Source organism: Delphinapterus leucas, chromosome 4 (genome assembly GCF_059928025.1).
Source record: "Delphinapterus leucas isolate spDelLeu-1000000601 "Yukka" chromosome 4, BTC_Dleu_Yukka2, whole genome shotgun sequence".
NCBI classification, from domain to species: Eukaryota; Metazoa; Chordata; class Mammalia; order Artiodactyla; family Monodontidae; genus Delphinapterus; species Delphinapterus leucas.
Genome location: NC_143132.1, coordinates 65,757,869 through 65,777,716, shown reverse-complemented (window position 1 = coordinate 65,777,716; position 19,848 = coordinate 65,757,869). Strand labels below are relative to the sequence as shown.

General features: G+C 45.3%; 1 protein-coding gene across 2 annotated transcripts in view; it reads left to right on the top strand.

The window, feature by feature from the left end:
- The window catches only part of POPDC2 (popeye domain cAMP effector 2), a 34,856-nt gene extending 16,012 nt beyond the window's left edge, over positions 1-18,844 (top strand). The window contains exons 3-4 of one of the 2 annotated variants that reach the window (XM_022560915.3): positions 3,327-3,738; positions 8,809-18,844. In XM_022560915.3, the coding sequence (XP_022416623.1) occupies positions 3,327-3,738; positions 8,809-8,894 (498 nt within the window). In that variant the 3' untranslated portion in view covers positions 8,895-18,844. Of the gene's footprint in view, positions 1-3,326 lie in introns of both variants that reach the window. The other variant, XM_022560842.3, reaches the window with a different exon arrangement.
- The last annotated feature ends 1,004 nt before the right edge of the window (positions 18,845-19,848 follow it).

Genomic DNA, 19,848 nt, shown 5'->3' with positions numbered 1-19,848 from the left:
TTCACTTCAGTAGTATTTATTGAGCAGTTATTGTAACCTGGGCACTATCTTTGTTTTTTCTTTTTGGCCATGCCATGTGGCATGTGGGATCTTAGTTCCCCAACCAGGGATTGAACCTGTGCCCCCTGCAGTGGAAGTGCAGAGTCCTAACCACTGGACCGCCAGGGAATTCTCATCTGGGCACTATTAAAGGTGCTCGGAATATATCAGTCAACAGAACAGATGAAGGTCCCTGCCTTCATGCAGTTTACATTCTAGTAGGGGAGACAAAAAATAAGCCATAGACATAATGAATAAGTAAATTATGTAATATGTTAAAAGATAATAACTTCTAGTAAAAAAAAAATAGAGTAGTGTAATTAAGGGAGAGATATAGTTGACCCTTGAACAACACAGGAAGTAGCGGCGCCAACCCTTCACGCAGTAGAAAATCCACGTATAATTTATAGTCCAACTGCCAAATATATGTTCCCCCATATCTGGGGTTCCACATCCTCAGATTCAACCAACTGGCCGATTGTGTAGTACTTTAGTATTTACTATTAAAAAAAAAAATCCCCATTTAAATTGACACACACAGTTCAAACCCGTGTTGCTCAAGGGTCAACTGTAGTTGCAATTTTAAATGGGGTGTTCATGGAAGTCTTTGTTGAATGGGCGACATTTGAGCAAAGACCTGAAGTGATTGGTAGTGTGAGCTCTGAGAATATCAGGGGGAACAGCATATTAGACAGAGGGAAGAGCCAGTGCAAAAGCTGGGTGGTGGGAAGGACTAGCATGTTTGAGGTTCAGAAAGGAGGCCAATGTGGCTGGAACAGAGAGAGGGAGGGGAGAGAATAGTAGGAGAGGAAGTCAGAGAGGTGATATGGAGCCACATTGTCTAGGGCCAGAGCGTATATTTTCTAGATAGAGCCAAAAGGATTTCCTAATGCATTGGATGTAGTGCATGAGAGAAAGAGGATTAAGAAAACCTCTAAGACTTTTGACCTGAGCAACTGGAAGGATGGAGCTGCTATCAACTGAGATAAGGAAGCCTACGATAGTATCGTCTTTGTGAGAAGAGAGGAAGTCCAGTTTGGGGAGTGCTAGATTTGTGTGGACATTTAAATGGAGACACTGCATAGGCAGTTGCATATTTGAGTCTGAAATTAAGGAACAAGGTCTGAACTTGAGACAGAAGTCTGGAAGTCGTAGCACACAGATGATATTTAAAGCCATTGGATCAGACAAGATCACCAAGTGAGTGCGTGTAGACAGAAAGGGGGTTCAAGAATCCATTAACTCTGGGAAACTCTAGTGTTTAGAATTTGGAGGGAAAAAGAGGAAGCAGCAAAGGAAGCTGAAAGGGACCAATCAGGAGATTATACCAGGAGAGTATGGCATCCTGGGAACCAAGTAAAGAGTATCAAAGAGGAGAGACTGAATGCTATGAAAACTGATTGTCAGACTCAGCAATGCAGAGGTCATTGGTGACCTTGCCAGGAACAGTTTGTGGACCACTGGGGCAAAGCCTTGCTGGCTGAAGAGAGAGTGCAAGAGGAATTGGTAACAGCAAATATAGACAACTTTTTCATGGAGCTTTGCTGAAAAGGAGAGCAAATCAGTGGAGTGTTAGATAGCCAAGGAAGTGAAGTGAAGAAAAAGGATTTTAATTTTAAAATTTTGATTCATTTTAAGATGAAAGAAGTAACAGCATGTTCACAAGAATGCCCACGGTCTTTGTGTTCAGCTTTGAGGACGCAGTTTGCGTCCAGATTAGCTCTTACGCACACCCACTTCATGTGCAGCACACTTATTTCTTGTTTGGGAATTGTTACTAAGTACATCAAAAGTACAGGTTATGGCAGGTGTGACAATTACTTGCTGAACCAAATTAGTAATGGATGGATTGTGAGTAATAATTCTTTCCCATGAGGCAACAAACCCGGAGAGATTAAGCAATTCATCTGATGTCACACAGCTAGTAAAGCGGTAAAGCCAGAACTTGAAACTTGTTTCTGGTCTTGATGAGTTAATTTAGAGCCCTGACTTCAGTGCTGATGATTGAGGGGAGGGGAGGGGGAGTTCTGGAGGCAAAGAAATAAAAGGATTATATACGATCTCTAACAAAGAATGTTTGGAAAGCCAACCCTACCTTTAATGAGACGACCCACATAAAGGATTTAACACAATGCCAACATGTGGTCGCCTCTCAGTAAATGTCAGCTGCTGTCCTCCCTCATTTCCACTGTCTCGATTCACAAATCTTCATATTGAGCTCTGCCAACCTGCTCACATTTAAAGTATTATGGCCAGAGTATAAAGAATCGTGTGATTCCACACCCTTTTCCTTTACTATCCTAAACATGTTTTCATTTGAAACCTAGCTTTACCATCATTGTTTTAACAAGGTTTATCAAGGACCTACTCTGTGCTGGGCACACGTTATTGACCCTGCAAGTGTAACTTAGCTTTGTATCACGGGCACATAGCGAGTGCCCAGAAATTTCTAGATGTCTAAATAAATGGAGAGTGGGGTGTCCTTCTACTTTGTGCTCTTAAGAGTTCCTCTTGGGACTTCCCTGGAGGTCCAGTGGTCAAGACTCTGTGCTTCCAATGCAGGGGGCACGGGTTTGATCCCTGGTCGGGGAACTAAGATCCCACATGCCACAAGGTGGTGGCCCCCCAACCCCAAAAAAAGAGTTCCTCTTCCTCTGTGCCCTTTTTCTGACTTCAGTCATCAGATCCATTTGGTTACTTTGTAGGGCCCAAGTCAAGGGCAGCTCATGGGCCTGAATTCCAAGCCAGCATTCTGTCCAATGGATGCAGCCTGGCTCTTCTGTCACTGAAATTCTTTCCAGCTCTTTTTTGTGTCCCCACTCCAATATATTATTTCTTTTTATCCTTAAAAAAAAACTGTCATCAGCATCCTGAACTTTCTTCTGAGCACTAGGAGGCCCTTTTTCTCTCCTGTAATTACAGCAGGCTCAGAACCTTCTGTAGCCATTAGTGAGATCAGCCATGGGACACAGAGTAGGAGAGCTAGGAGACTGGAGGTGGACACTGAGGCTCTAGGAGGTGAAGGCCCAGCAAGTGAAGGGCTGATCTCAGGGCTCCTGACAAGAGCACCCTCCACACACACACAACCACCCCCCACCCCTGTTGTGTCAGTGCACGCAGTAAACGTCGGTCATAGGACCTCTTCCAGGCAAGGCCATGGAGAGCTACTTCCACAGCTTCTTCAGAAAAGTGCAGAAGTTTGCCAAGTAAACGCTATATTTCTCTGTGCTAAGCATGGACACATTTTCTAGTTTCAACCTTTACTCTCTGCTCCTGACCCCTCTCAGGTCACTCTGACAGCCGAGACTGAATGTAGCTACATTTCCTGGCCCCGGAAAAGTCTCCACCTCCTTCTGGCCAAAGAGCGATACATCTCTCGCCTCTTCTCAGCCCTGCTGGGCTATGACATCTCGGAGAAGCTCTACGCTCTCAATGACAAGCTCTTTGCTAAGTTCAGACTGCGCTTCGACATCCGTCTCCCCAGCCTCTACCATGTCCTAGGTCCTGCTGCCCCAGATGCAGGACCAGAGTCTCAGAAGGATGACAAGGACGTCCGTGAGCCTGCCGCATCCCCCTCTCCTCAGGCCCTGCCCACATCTGTCCAGCAAACACCCCCTAGCTCCCCACCTCCAGCGTCTACCAACCCTCCTGCACCTCCTCCCTGGGTCAGGATGTCCAGGCCCGACAGCAGCGTCCTGGGTGAGGACTCTACCAGTCTGGTGCTGGAGGATTTTGAGGAGGTGTCAGGATCAGAATCGTTCATGGATTATCAGAGTGATGGGGAGTACATGAGGTGAGGGGAGAACTAACATGGGCACAGCTGCCGGGCTCAGGATCCTGTGTAAGTCCTCAGAAGGCAGCTGTCACTTTCTTGCCAACAGCTGGCCTTAACTGGGTTTGTAAGGGTAAAAAATCGTTTCATGGAGCCTGTCCTCCCGAGGATTCCCAGAAAGTGGCATTAACCCAACCCTGCAGATAGCAACTCACTCCTGGTGCATGCAAAGCATGAGAGCTTTTTTTTAATATTTTTTTAAAACTCATCCCTTATTAAGTGTGATTGCATTTTTGAAAGTGGGCTGGCTTGGTCAACATTTTGAGCAAGCAGATAGGTTGCTAATTTTTTTTTGCAAGGTTGTGCTAATAACTAAGGCCACAGCTAAGACTAAAGGGGATTTTATTTGTGGCATGCATTTTAAAGGATTTTTTTAAAAGCTGACATGGTTCTAATTTCTAATGCTTCTTCTTGGCATATAGTCAGCTCTGGAAAGCAGTCATTATTTAGCCTGGATTGGACAGGTACCTCTGCTAACATCGAGTATTTCGAAGAGGCTTGTGATTAGAGGCTAATGACTCTGGGAGGAAAATGTCCCCACCTTGCTCTCCTCTGGGCCAGTGGAAAGTGTGTTATTTGCTCAGGCACAGGACTGGACATTGCTGTGACTGAATATTACTATGATAGGGTGACTTTCCCAGAAAACCACACCTGCGGGAGGTAGAGTGGGCGTAATCTGGGTGGGACTAACGTGCAGGATTTCCCTCACACCTTAGGAGAGTGTACAAGAAAGTGTGTGCTGAGCAGTAACTGTTCCCCCTGGCTGCTCTCACAATGCTGTGTGACTTATCCCTCTCGGACTCCAGCCAACCATGGTGCAGGCCTGGCTTTTCCTGAGGAAAATCCCACTGTTTCCAATTTGGAATGCATTTCCAAGGTGGGGGAGGGTTAGCTAAGAGATTAATCATTCTTTAGGAAACACTGACTATTTTCCCAAGAAACTAGTTCAGTGAGGAAGGCATTTAGGGTACTTGAGGTAAGTAAGTGAATGTTTGTATATTTTGAAAAGCAAGTCATATAAATGATGAAAGAGGCAGAGAGGCAAATGATAAAAGGTTAGCTATTTGGTTTCATAGGTGTGGAATTGATAATCTATGGAAGCAGAGTCCTTACAACCAGCATCTAGCACCCAAGACCACTTTCTTGACCTCCTCCATTTGTGTTGTCCTCTCCTGTTGCCTCCTTCCCACTGTGCCCTACTCGCCCACCCCCACCAGTGCATATGGATTCTGTCCTGTGGGTCCCTCTCTTTGTCCAACACACCTACCCACCTGCACACACTCTGAACTCACAGCAGCTCCCTGTGTCCTCATGTCCTTCCTGGCTTTCTTCTTTTTTCCCAGCTCTATTTGTTCTCCTCATTCTCCCTTCCTTCTGACTTCTGCTCAGTCCTTGGTTCCCTCAGTTTGCTGCTCTTAAGAAGAAAAAGGCCTGTTTCTTCTTCTCAGTTAATTTCCCCTCTCCATATTTGTCCTCCACGTCTTCCCCATTTTACTGTTGCTGTATTTATCTCTCTGTTGCCTTCTTCCCATTTGCCCCACTTCCTATTTTGCTCTGTCTCTTCTTCTTCCTAAGCTGCCCTGTATCCCCAACTTAGTTTTTAATCCTGACTCTTCCAAGATCAGTACCTCTCCCTCTGCCTATAAAGAAAACCATTCAAGTGAAGGTGTGAAAATTCCCACCTTTGATGGCTACACATCTTACACATGAGTTATCCCAAACGTTAAGAGGCAGGCAGGGTTGTAAACAAGAAAGAGACCCACACTGGGAGCCCAAAGTCCTGGCTGCTATGTCTGGCTCTGCTACTGATTGAAAACCACACAACCTCACTGAACCTCGCTTTCTTCATGTGAGTGTGTTGGCCCAGCTGGCCCCCAAAGGCCCTCCTGGGTTTATGTGAGAAGGCAAAGGATGTGCTGTTCAGAGGAGGAAAGAGAAGCAGCCAGTCAACAGTATAATGGACACGAGCCCCAGGACATTAGCGTGTCTTCCAGCAAGAACTCGCTGCTGTATTTCACTATGATTTCTCTTGTGACTTGGGACTGTCCTCCGCCCTGCTGGGTGGTAGGTCCTGCTTGACTAGGAGTTCTCTCCATTCTGTACCTGTGAAGAGTCTATCACCTACCACGTGATGACAGTGCAGGGCGGTCACGACTCCATCTCCCAGGTCCTCCACCCTCAATACTATTGCATAAAAGGCCTCTTTCCAAATTCAGCCTTTTCTGAGGCTCAAGATGAGAAAACTGCTAACATAACTCACTTTCTAAAGTACTAGTATTTGTAGTATAAAGAGAGTAGGTTTTTAAATGTTCTTTGGCTTAAGTAATAGAAAGGGAAAAACACATTGTTTACTTCCACAGAGTTTTCAGAACAACTTGAAAACATGATCAAATCGGCCAAATTTTAGACAGCTTTCAATTTAGTCTGTGATAATGGGATAATTTAACCCAGAGACCTTTTCCTCGAATTGTGTTTTAGGGTGTTTGGTTTGACTTATTTGCCATCAAACCCCTTTTAGTGTTATTACTGTAATGAATAAGCATAGTCCCTCGTGATTGGTAGCAATTTACTCTTGTTTCCTTTCTAAAGCAGGGCACAATTCACCATCTAGTCCTTGGCTCTTCAGTGACCAAAATTGTAAGCTCATTGCTATTCATCCCCACCCAGCACTTACATAAGAGGCATGAAGCTGACTGGATTCTGCATTGTCAGGACACAGCTTCATCACACTGACGCCAGCGCTTGTCCCTCACACCAAGCCAATTTAAGACCAACTAAAAATAGTCAGAGGTTCTACTGGAGCTTATTTTTGAAGAGAGCACATTTTTCAGTTTGGTGGTGCCCAGAATTATCCACAATTGGGTGCTACTTTTTCTAATATGCAAAGCAGTGCTGTTGGATAATGTATTCATGCAGGGTCTTACAGTTAGACCTCAAATTAACCCTGCCTTCACTAGAATCTTTCCAGTTAATTCTATGAACACACTCCACAATGCTCCATTTGATGTCTTACTTAAGGAGATGCTCAATGAATGCATCTCTGAAGTGGTCAGTTAAGTCAGATAATGAGTCCATTATCACAAATTAACTGAAAGCTGTCTGAAATTTGGGCAATTTTGCTTATGTTTTCAAGTTGTTCTGAAGACTTTGTGGTTTGAAAGTAAATACTATATATTGTTTCCTTTCTATTATTTAAATAAAAAAACAAATGAGAAACAGATTACAACATGGAGGCTAATTGTGGTCAAGGAAAGAGGCCAGGACCAGGACATAGTACCAAGGCCACAGAACCAATTCAACAAACATTCACTGAGTATCCACTGTGTATTTCAGGCACTGTACCAGGTAATCACATTATGAGTAATCATGAGTAACAGTTGGAAGAATGTAAGATGCTTAATCTGCAAGAGGTGGACAAGAGTAATACCTTCGAATTTTGAAAAGAAGAGGAATTACAATTTCCCTTAATTTGGTGAAGTTCTTGAGGACAGAAATGAATTAAGGGCTGAAAGCTATAAGGAGAGGATTTTAGCTCAGTATTAATAATGGATTTGCCTCAAGGAGCAGTGAGTTACTCGTCACTGGAAGAATTCAAATAGGGATCAGAAGAAATCTTCTCAGAGGTTTTTTTAAGGTGATTCAGGCTCTGAGAGAAGGATGCCTTAGGTTATTGCTATTAAGGTGCCTTCTAACTCCGTGATGCTATGATTCTGTGATTCTAAGATGTGACTCTAGTCCTGCCAGTTAACCACCTTCAAGAGAAGTTCCTCATCTGCGAAACAAGGCTAGTAGTCTCATAGATAATTAATACCTACTGATAAGTAGATAGGTAGCCTCTGTCTACCTTACCAGGTTGCTGTGAGGAGTAACTGAGATAAAGTACACAAAGGCAATTTGTAAGCTATAAAGCACTAGTTTAATGTATAAGGTATTTTAAAACTCTGTTCTGTATAGATTTATTTAACAAACTCCTCCCCACACTGCCCCTGCTTCTCTCTTCCACTCCCTACCCCTTCTCCTCTGAGATACATGATTTCCCATCTTAGTTCCTCCAGTCTGGTATTCCAAGGAAGGTAGCAGCTGAAAGGATCCCCTGACAACAAAAGGAACAGCAAAAAGGTGGTGATCCAAAGAAAGCACACACTAGCTCCTTGGCCCCTGAATAACTAAGCTATAGCCAGACCTTCACCTGTTTTATTTGCCCAGGAGAGACTGATCACCGTCACACTATATTCAGGCTCCTTCCCTCGGAAGTGGCCGTAAGGTGCTTAGTTAGCTGTCAGTGTTGTTAAATAGCATGTTTCTCCCAGAACCACTAGAAAGCTTCCTGGGGCAGAAGACTTGCCCTTGAAGGTGGCATGGCAGGAGCTGCCTGGGGCCTCAGGGTCTGGGTCTCTAGATGGTAGCTCTACTCGACCTGTCAAGGCTCCGTGTTCAGGCAGGTAAGTTAGAGGCAGCAGTTCCCTCCCTGCCCTCGGGATCCCAGCAGCCTACAACCAGGGCCCACCCCCAGGTTATTCTTCTACTTCTGTTTTACAGGTCTCATTTACCTATTCCTCTCTTTGTAAAAATAAAAGACAGGGTTTTATAAAACTCACCAATTTTCTATGCAGATTTTTGAGAACTCATTCCGTAATGTTAGGTAGGATTCTTCATGGGAAGCGTATAGATTCTTCACAGGAAGCAACTGAAGTTGATCTCTTGGTCTCTTCTCCTATAAAATGAGAGGACTGGACTATATAACTTCAAAGCTGACTCACCCTAATATTCTAGAAGGAAATGATTCAAAGATACATCTGCCCCGATTATGTTAGGCATTGGGTACAGTTAAAATATTGGGAACTGGTAGAGGAAAAAAAGACGTGAAAAGAACCCTGTGAAGTTATGCGAGCTATCTGGAGCCACAGTGCTGAAATCCTTCCTCTGTCTTTCCACAGCTTCTAGAACTCCTCTCCAGAGCTACTCTCAAGTTATGTCCAGGGGACGGGCCCCCTTGGCTCCAACTCTGACTCCTGAACTGTAAGGATCAATGGACCATCCTTTTCTCTGGCCACATTAATCCTCACAGGAAGGTCACTCGTGTGCACACCCCTCTTCTCACCCACTGGAAGGCTCTCAGGCAAGGTCGGAGCAGACACAGAAGATGCTAAAGTGCTGCAGCCACACCAAGGCCCCCGAGTGACTTTTAGAACTTTGCCTTCACCAGGCTTCCTTCCCAGAGAAGGCACCCAAAAGTGCAAAAGCACAGATTCTATCCTTTACTAACTGCAGAATCTCAGGCAAGTCACATAGCCTCTCTGAGTGTCTGTAAAGTGAGGATTATAAAACCCAGTTCACAGGGTTGTGAGGATTCAATGAGTTGATTCAGGTAAAGCACCTAGGACATGGCGTGGCACCTAGTAAGCACTCAATAAATCACTCATTTCCTTTCCTTATGTTGTTTCTTTCAGCGTTCTGAAAATATCAATGAAGTCAGCTATCCAAGAAGTTTTCACTGTTTTTGTCTTGTTTTATTTAAAAATTTTTTCATTAAGGTTCAACATAGGGAGGTAGAAATTTTAGAACCTAGTTTGCCATTAAGCTTTTAAGTTCAACTTACAAATCTTTCCCTCTATTTATGACCCTAATATTAAACAGTTAGTTTTTAGAGGGATTTTTACAAATCTATTTAAATTTCCTTAAACATTTTAAAGTAGACTTACAAGTTTAACATATTCTATTTTATTTTTTTCCCCAAAATACTGCCACATGTATTCTGGTTACCTATTGCTGTGTAACATTCATCCCTAAAGCAGTGAGTTAAAATCATCACAATACTTTGTTTTGCTCACAAAAGTGGGGCTTGGCTGGGCTCAGCTGGGCTGTTTGCACTCAGGGTTTCTTGTGTTGTTGCATTCAGACAGTGACTACAGCCAGAATCACCTCAAAGGCTTCTTCATGCATGTGTCTGGGGCCCAGGCTGGGAAGACTCAAACTAGCTGAGGGCTGAAACAGCTGGGAATCCTTGGGCAACCCTTGCTCTCTCAAGAGTTTGTTCATTTTGTTGCTGTATAGTACTCTGTTGTGTGAATATACCACAATCTACTTATCCATTCCACTACTGATAGGTGTTTGGGTAGTTTCTAGCTTGGGGCAATTACGAATAGTGCTACTATGAACATTCTTGAACTTATCTTTTGGTACACATATGTACACATTTGGGGGGTATATACTGGAATTACTGAGGCATTGGGTATGTATATGTTCAACTATAGTAAATACTGCCAAACACTTTTCCTAGGTGATTATACCGATTAATATTCCCACTGTGTATGAGTGTTCTGGTTGCTTCTCATCTTCTCCAATAGTTGGCATTGTCTTTTTTTTTTTTTTCATTTTAGCCATTTGGGTGTATGTAGCAGCATATCATTGTGGTTCTTTTTTTTTAAAATTTATTTATTTTTGGCTGCATTGGATCTTAGTTGCTGCACGCGAGCTTTCTCTAGTTGTGGCTAGCGGGGGCTACTCTTCATTGCAGTGTGCGGGCTTCTCATTGCGGTGGCTTCTCTTGTTGCAGAGCATGGGCTCTAAGTGGGCAGGCTTCAGTAGTTGTGGCATGCAGGCTCAGTAGTTGTGGCTCGAGGGCTCTAGAGCACAGGCTCAGTAGTTGTGGCACATGGGCTTAGTTGCTCAGTGGCATGTGGGATCTTCCCTGACTAGGGCTCGAACCTGTGCCCCCTGCATTGGCCATTGGATTCTTAACCACTGCGCCACCAGGGAAGCCCTGATTTATAGAGTTTAAGAATAGTTTAGGGGCTTCCCTGGTGGCACAGTGGTTGAGGGTCCACCTGCTGTTGCGGGGGACACGGGTTCGTGCCCCGGTCCGGGAGAATCCCGCATGCCGCGGAGTGGCTGGGTCCGTAAGCCATGGCCGCTGAGCCTGCGCGTCTGGAGCCTGTGCTCCGCGGCAGGGGGGGCCACGACAGTGAGGCCCGAGTACCGCAAAAAAAAGAAAAAAAATAGTTTAGGAGGTAGTAGCATATTGAGTAAGAGCTTGGGCTCTAGGACAAGTCAGTTCTTTTATTCAGATTCAAATGATTTTTCTGCACTAATTGAGTTTATTTTTCTGCTTTATTCTGTTAATGAACTACATCAATAGATATGTGAATGTTAAAACAAACTTGTATCCCTGGAACAATTCCAGTCTTATTATGATGTATTTTCCTCTTTATGTATTTATGAACTTGGTTTGTAAATATTTTGTTTAGTAGTTTTGAATCTATGTACCTTGTCATATCATTGTCAGCTTTTAATATCAAGGTTATGCTGACTTTGAAAGGAGCTGGGAAGTTTCTCTCTCTCTCTCTCTTTCCCCCTGTCCTATAAAAGAGATCTTTAAACCAAAAAAGTTTTATAACTCTTCATTCTCATTCCACTCAGTTGCCCAGGCCCCAAACCTTGGAGTCTTTCCATCAGTCTTGTTAGTTCTATCTTCAAAATATATCCCCAATTCAACTCAGCATGTCCATTGCCACCACTAATTTCAAGCCACCATTATTTCATAGCTAGATTAACTTTAATAGATTTATAACTGGCTCCTTATTTCTCCTGTCCCTCCTCCCCATAATCTATTCTACACGAAGTTGTCATTTCAAAATGTGTATGATGTCTTCACTCTCTTGCTCAAAATTTCAAATGACTTCTTATTCCACTTAGAATAAAATCCAAATTTCTTACCATGTGATAATAGTCAGAATCAGCTTTTATGACTTAATGGCACACAGATTTATTGCTCTTAAAGTCTACTGAGAATCTGCTGTGACTCATCAGGGCAACTGTCTTCATGTTGCAACTCAATGAATGATTCAACCTACTTTGACCTTCTGGCTTTTTTACCTTAAGAAAGAGACAGCTTGATGTTCCTGTACTGGCTCTTTGATGCTTTGGCCCAGAAGTGACACGAATCCCTTCTACTAGTCACATGGACCTACTTAATAATCAGCTCTGTGTTCTGTTGATTACAGGGACTGGGCAATGTGGGAGAGTAAAAGGAATGCTGACGAATGCTACTCTTTTAGCTACTTAGGACCCACAAGACCCCACCTGTCTGTCTCTCTAGCCATACATCATTCTGCTCTTATTCTCACTCATCATGTTTCAGCCACACTAGACTTTTGGGTGCTCCTCATACACACCCAGCTCCTATCTATATCAGGGCTTTTGCAGTTTTTCTTTCTCTCTACAGTGCTTTTCAATCATACCTTCTCCTGGCTGACTTCTTCTGGTCACTCAGTTCTCAGCTCAATGTCACCAACCCAGCTAAGACACCCACCTCACCTCACCATCACCATCTGTCCTCTTGCCCTCTTGCCCTGTCTTCAGAGCCCTATGTTCTCTTTCCTCACCTTTTAGGATTCCGATTATGTGCTTTGTAGAACTTTGCAGTGTGTTCTATATTGCTCTTCTGTTCTTTTCTCATTTTTTTCCCTAAAGTTATACTATGTATTTATTTTCTTTCTTGTTGGAATTCTGTCTCTTCCATGTACATTTCACAATAGAAGCCCTTTGTCAGTCTTGACAAATCCAACAGCTCTCTTGTCAATCCTTGAGGGCTGTTGTAGGGAGTGAATGAAGCAATAAACAACAAAAAAGCTCCTTGTACATTGTAAACTGAGACTCAAAAATGTTACCTGGGGTGCGGGGCCACCCCCCAAGCGGGAGGACTGCCCAGGCAGGGCTGTTGTTACACACATGTGGTATATAACAGAGGTTCCTCAGGATGTGAAACGCAGGATCAGACCTTATCGCTTTTACGTGGAATCTAAAAATATGGTACAAATGAACTTATTTACAAAACAGAAATAGAGTCACAGATATAGAAAACAAACTTATGGTTACCAGAGGGGAAATGGTGGGGAGGGACAGATTGGTAGTTTGGGATTGACATGTATATACTACAATATTTAAAATAGTTAAGCAACAAGGACCTACTGTATAGCACAGGGAACTCACTCAACATTCTGTAATGGCCTATAAGGGAAAAGAATCTAAAAAAGAGTGGATATATGTATATGTATAATAACTGATTAACTTTGCTGTACAGCAGAAACTAACACAAAATTTTAAATCAACTATACACCAATAAAAATTTTTTAAAAATAAAAATTATGGATTGAAATCCTAAACAAAGAAAGAAAGAACTTGAGAAGTCATTTAGCCCATTATCCTTCCTCCCAGGCAGGATAGCATTTAAGCTAACTTTGGAAAGTGATATGTATTCCTTTCTTTAAAAAATAAAACTATCAGCAAGGACTGCCACAAAAATAAACAAATAAATACATGACAAATAAACAAACAAATGAATGACATTATATGGATTTGTGAACCTCTTACAAAATCCCATACTAGAGGTCCACACATGTGAAAATAAAATCTTTGGGTTACAACTTCATGTATTCTGGAATAAAGCTTGACATATAGTCAGATTTGCTCTAAGGAGAGGACAATAAATATTCTTTTATCTCATGAAGACTTACTAAATATCCACTGCTGTCAAACACTATTCTGGACACCACATGCTTTGCTGGGTGAATCAATCATGGTCTCTGCCCTGAAGGAGCTCCAGATCTAGAAAAGAAGATACATGAGTTATAGGCGCTCTCCCACATCTCCACCAAGGCCTTATTAAGTCAAGCTCCCTGGGCCTGACTCCTCTGAAGATTAACAGGCTTCTTGTGGCTCATAACCACTTTAAGGTGAAGCTGGAGCCCTGATACATATACAGATAAGCACTACTCCAGTCCATTGTGTTAAGCCTTACATGAATAGTTGAAACCACTACAAGAGCTACAGAAGTTCAGCAGGTGTCACTTCCCATTTCTGGGATCAGGAGGTGTTCGTGAAGAAGCTGACTTTGAGCTGTGCCTTAAAATACAGAGAAAGGTAGTCAAAGCAGAAAAAAATCCAGGTAAAAGATGCACGTGAGTCTGTGGGCTGGAGGTACAAGTAAGGCATGCTTGCAGAAGAGAAGCAACAGCTCTCAGTGACCAGCTGTGGAATCTGAGCTGCAGTCACAACGCAGTGGGACGTGAGCCGGGAAATGGTGCTCTCAAAGCAGCACGGAGGGAGATTGTGTTCAGTGCACACCACAGCGCCTGGCAGACCATAGCTGTTTCCCAAATATTCAAGTTCTGAGGGACTTGAGTAGAGAGAACAAAGCCAGGAGAATAATCAAGGCTGTTGAAATGGTCAGTGGGTTGTGAGATACTGTTATCGAATGCAAGTCTGTGTGCCCGACACACAGTGAGGACAAACAATACCAAAATGTCGTAGTTTGGAGCAGAGAAAAGTTTATTGCAGGTCCATGCAAGGAGATGGGTGACTCATGCCTTAAAAATCCAGAACTCCACGAAGGCTTTCAGCAAAGCCCTTTTACAGGAAAGGTGAGGGAGGGGCGTGGTTAGTTGTTGCAAACTTCTTGGTGTCAGATCCTTTGTCCTTGAGGTCAGGTCACGGTCAGGTCACGATGTTCCTGTAAACCTCCACCAAAACAAATGTTATTCTCTGTTCTGACGAGAAAGGTCAAGGTCCCAAGGCTCAACCTTCACCCTCCGAGGTCCAGGTCCTAGCTAAGAGGACGGGGTCCCTGCGGGGGCCGGTTGCCCTGCCCGGGAGCATTCATCCAGCACCCAGGCTGGGTCCTCCCACCAGTGCCCAGGCCCGGCCCACAAGGCAGATCTCAGCTGGTGGTGCCCTCAGGGCCAGGTCCCCAGACCCTGCCCAGCCATCACCACTGAGCACGCCGGGCACCCAGGACCCAGCCGGCTCTCAGGCTTTTCATTTACACTGGAGAGAATCATTTGTGTAGGATCATTTGAGATCCTACACAAAATCATTTGTGAAGGAGTACATGTTGTGGCGAATACCAATCAGGCGAATTCCCAGCTCACAGTCCCCCTTCTTTGAGAACAGCCCACCACAGAGACGGACCTGAAGAAACGACGGGTGACGTCCTTGCAGCCTAACCCTGACCTCTGGCCGCCTCCTAGGGGTAGACAACCGGTCTCAGCTGTATCAATTTTTGAAACTTGAACAGAAAGACTGAAGCTGGTTGAAGCTGTTACCTTAATGGCAGTGTCCATATACTCCAGTTGCTGAGGCCTCCATGGACTGCGACCCATGGAGACTGTCACCGCTATCAGGTCGCAGAGCTGGGTCCTGGGCCCGGCCAGTGGTCGGCCGTGGCGAGGGCTCTGGAGCTCTGCGGGACACAGCCCTCAGCCTGTCCCCGGGCTCCCCAGCTTACCCGCCGGCCCCTAGGCCAAGGGCCCTGGAGGGCCCCAGGGAGAAGGCCGGGATCCGCCTCTCACCGCACTCTCTGCCGAGAGAGCCCTGCGAGGCTGACGGCCGGCGGAACCTGACCTCTAACTACTGCGCTAACGTCTCGCGATAACAGTCTCGGGCTAAGAGCTGCGCGCCTGCCCCGCCCCTACCAGAGGCCAGAGCGTGTGATGGCGAAAGGAAGAGAGAGGCAGGCACCTGTGCGGGACCCTGGGAGAACTGCCTGGGCGGGGAGTAGAGTCCACCTTAGAGGCTCTGTGCCTTCTTCCCTGTATGTTCTGGACACCCTGGTTTCCTGTAGACGCCTCCGCAAATCCTGATGACTGAAGAAGTGTGAGCAATGCCCTCAGCAGTTTCACTTCTAATCGTCATTGAATTTATACACTGACTCCTACTCAGAAATTCCCTGGAGGTCATGGGATTTTATTTCACTTTTGGTTCACTTATCTGACGTGAGGCTTCCCAGGAGTCCTCCTCTGCACAGCACATGATTGCAATTGCCAACTGCTCAATGGCCTGGAATTGCCCTCTGCCCCTCCCACCAGCCCTGAACCCTATTCGTCCCTCAAGACTAGTGCCAACGTCCCCTCCCTTCCCACACTCTCGCCATTTCCCTCCGGCTCTGTCAGTATCACCAGTCCCCACAGGACCCTAGATCCTCTGGGGCTACCTTGCCCAGCCCTCCTCTCCCCCTAGACTCCCTCTGGAGGCACCAGAGGGCTGGGTGGACTCTGACTTGTGGCCGTGGTCCCGGCACCTCACACGGGGCTACAGGTCTGGCGTTTAGGTAGTAACGGTTAGAGCTTTGCTAAACTCAGTTGCTACCCATTTCAACTTGGGTCAGATTAACACGTGGGATTTTAGAGACGTCTAGTTCTGCTTTGCAGTTTTCTTTGGCTTCTGTCCACTATTCAAGCCAGAACTCTTTGACTCATGTGTGACTGAGGAAGGAGGTCCTTTCTGTCTGGTGTCTCCAGGCTCAGGCCTAGTGCCCCCATCTCCTGACCCTGGACAGCTTGGCCTTCATGCCTGCTCCCCCATGAAGTGTCTGAGAGGAAAACACTGGCGACTCCTTCTCCTTTCTCCGATTTGGTTTCTTCTCTTTTCCCTGTTTCTTGCAGTTGTTAGGACAAATCCGTGTGCCCGACGCACAGTGAGCCCAAACAATACCAAAACATCAGGAGTTTGGAACAGAGAAAGTTTTATGGCAAGGCCCTGCGAGGAAACACGTGGCTCATGCCTTAAATACCCCGAACTCTCTGAAAGCTTTCAGCAAAGCCCTTTTACAGGAAAGGTGAGGGAGGGGCGTGGTTAGTTGTTGCAAACTTCTTGGTGTCAGATCCTTTGTCCTTGAGGTCAGGTCACGGTCAGGTCACGATGTTCCCGTAAACCTCCACCAAAACAAGTGTTATTCTCTGTTCTGACGAGAAAGGGCAAGGTCCCAAGGCTCAGCCTTCACCCTCCGAGGTCCAGGTCCTGGCTAAGAGGACGGGGTCCCTGCGGGGCCGGCTACCCTGCCCTGGAGCATTCATCCAGCACCCAGGCTGGGTCCTCCCACCAGTGCCCAGGCCCGGCCCACGAGGCAGATCTCAGCTGGTGGTGCCCTCAGGGCCAGGTCCCCAGACCCTGCCCAGCCATCATCACTGAGGACGCTGGGCGCCCAGGACCCAACCCGTCCTCAGGCTCCTCAGGCCGCCCAAACGGCGGTTAGGAGGCCAGGCCCCACAGACTGCAACCCATGCAGACTGTGGCTGTCATTAGGTCACAGAGGCGGGGATGGGGGAGAGATTTACCGCCACATCGAGGCCTGGGCCGGGCCAGTGGATGGCCGTGGCGAGGGCTCTGGAGCCCTGCAGGACACAGCCCCCAGCCTGTTCCCTGGGCCCCCCAGCTCACCTGCCCAAGGCCGGGTGAGCTGGAGGGCCCCGGGGAGAAGGCCGGATCCGCCTCTTACCTCACTCTCCTTTGGAGGACCACCACTCTGCCGACCGTTGGCCGAGAGGGGCCACTAACGGTGGCTCATTGACAGTTGCTCGTTGGGGGAGGGGCCCACTGCGGCGCCAAGCAGTGGCCGAGCGGGACTTGCAACCGCCGCTCTAACCGTCTGGCGTTAGTGGTCTCCCGGTAACCGTTGCCTGGTAACGGGTTGCATGGTAACAGAGTGCTGCAACATTCGCGTGCTAAGGGCTGCGCCCTGCCCCACTCTGTCACATAGCCCGATTCCTCATTACTCACGGCTTCCCTTCTGTTTATTTCCATTTCCCCCTTCCAATAACTCCTAAATGATTTTAACATCTGTTTTCTTTGTCACAAACATAAGCATATTTTTTTAAAAACACTCACGTTTATACTGTGTTACTTTAACCTAGTAAACCCCACTTTAATGCAACTAAATATATATATATTTGAAAAGACCTTCATTTTGTGGGTGTGTGGGCATGTGATTCCACCTTCCAGCCTGGGATCCTCAGGCCAAGCTAAAGAAGCACCTCTGGCGGGTTCGCAGACATCAGAGCTGCCAAGGGATGGTTTAGCCCTGGAGACCCTGAGATCCAGAGAGGAGTCATGGAAACCCTACCCCTTTTCCCTACATGGTCAGAGTTCATCCTCCCCCTTCCTGCTTCCACTATGTCTGATGCATACTTCCTTGTTTGAAGCGATCCCATTGAAATTATTTGTTTAGAGCAGTGATTCTCAACCCTGGCTGCATATTAAAATAAACTGGGAAGCTTTTAAAAAAATACCAATGCCATACATAAAACAAGACAGCCACAAGAGTTGATAGTTGTTGAAGCTGGATAATGGGTACATGGAGATTCATTATGCTATATTTCTAATTTTGTATGTGTTTGAAATGTCCCATAATAAAAAGTTTAAAACTAAATATATAATATATATTATATAAATATATAAAATAATATAAAACTGGGCCTATAGCAAATCAGTTAAAATTGAATTTCTGGGGCCCCTAGGCTTAGAATCTGTAGTTGTAAAAGCTTCCCAGGGCTTCTGAGGGTTGAGAGGGGGACATGGGGACATGAAGAGGATTGAAGCGATTATAGTAGCTGCCTCTGGACTGTGAGCTTTTGATGAAATGTCAGATGACTGCCCCTAAAGTATTACTCCTGATTTGGATAAATGATCAAACATTCCAAGAATGGTGACTAAAGACAACTCATTTATCACGCTGTCCAGCTGAAGTATTTTAAAGTAAATTATAAGACCACCAGCACTGGCACATGATGGCTCACTTATGTGTGAGCTTCTGAAGAAAACAGTCCTTTCTGCCTTCTTTGTATTTTCATTCTCAGCATGTAGCACATGGCCAGACACTTTGTCATTGCCAGTAAATGTTTGTTAAATTAAGTTTTCTTTAAAAAGGAGATGGGGGTGACACAAGTAGACCTTGGGTTAGGATGCCCTATCAACATAATGTTAAGAATATGAAGCTCTGGAGCTGGACTGCCTGGGTTCGCATTTCAGCTCTGCCACTTAGCCTTGTATCATTCACAGTCCAGTAACTTAACTGCTCTGCACCTCAGCTTGTTCATATGTAAAATGGCAATAAAAAAGAACCTATCGCATATGTTTGTTGTAAGAGTTCTCTCTCGTCTCTGTCTCTGTCTGTCTCTCTGTCTCTCTGTCTCTGTCTCTGTCTCTGTCTCTGTCTCTCTCTCTCTCTCTCTCTCTCTCTCTATATATATATATATACTTAAAACCATGCCTGACACATAGTAAGCATTCAGTATGTTGTATCGTTAAGAAGACTGCCCTCAGAACGGTGCCTGGTACACAGTACATCACTGGCTTATAGTAAAGGTTTGCTGAACGAATGAATGAACATTCTGCTTTTGTGATTACTTGCCTCCAGTTTTACCCATTTCATTGTATTCTCCAGATAAGGAATATAGCAGAGGGTAACTTCTGAATGGAAGGTTAGGTTGAGAGTCAAAGGGAGTGATCTTGAGGTTGGAGTGGATTCAGTTTCAAGCCCAAACCAGGAGGGCTGAGTGAACACTGGGAGTTTTAAAGTTGAGAGTCCTGGTGACTGCAAGAAAGAAGGGGCATTTTTAGTTGAGTCAGTCTGACCCCAGTGCCATGAAGAGGGGTGCCCACACATTGGGCTGACCTTCCCAGGATCTAAACCTAGATTTCTTTCCACCTCTCCACCCTCCAGCTCTGTCTAAAGTAAGAATCTGTACTGGCTTAGGCCTGGATTGATGTTAGAGATCCAGAACTTCAAGGCAGCAGCAGGAATTTACTTCCAGATAAACACTGTCCTTTGTTTATCTTCAAAACGTTATTAAAGCTCACACTTATGTGTAATGAAGGTCATTTAGAGTTATTAAAAGCCAATAGAAGTGCAGCCCAGGTTTGGAAGTGCAATATAAATGGGAGAGGGGTTATGTTTTCCTCTACTGGCTGACGACCTTGGGCAATTCCTCTAATCTTTCTGGGCCTTGGTTTCCTCCTCTGACACTCTGTGGCTTGATGACTAATATAAAAGGTTATTTAAAGAACACAATAATGATAATTATAGTGGATCAACCCAGCAGGGGCTAAGGATTTCTTCTGGTAAAGAGTAAGAAAGAAATAAAGGAAAAAAGATAAGGATTTAGCCACAATGAAAGTTCCTGAATTCTAGGTTAAGAAGTTAA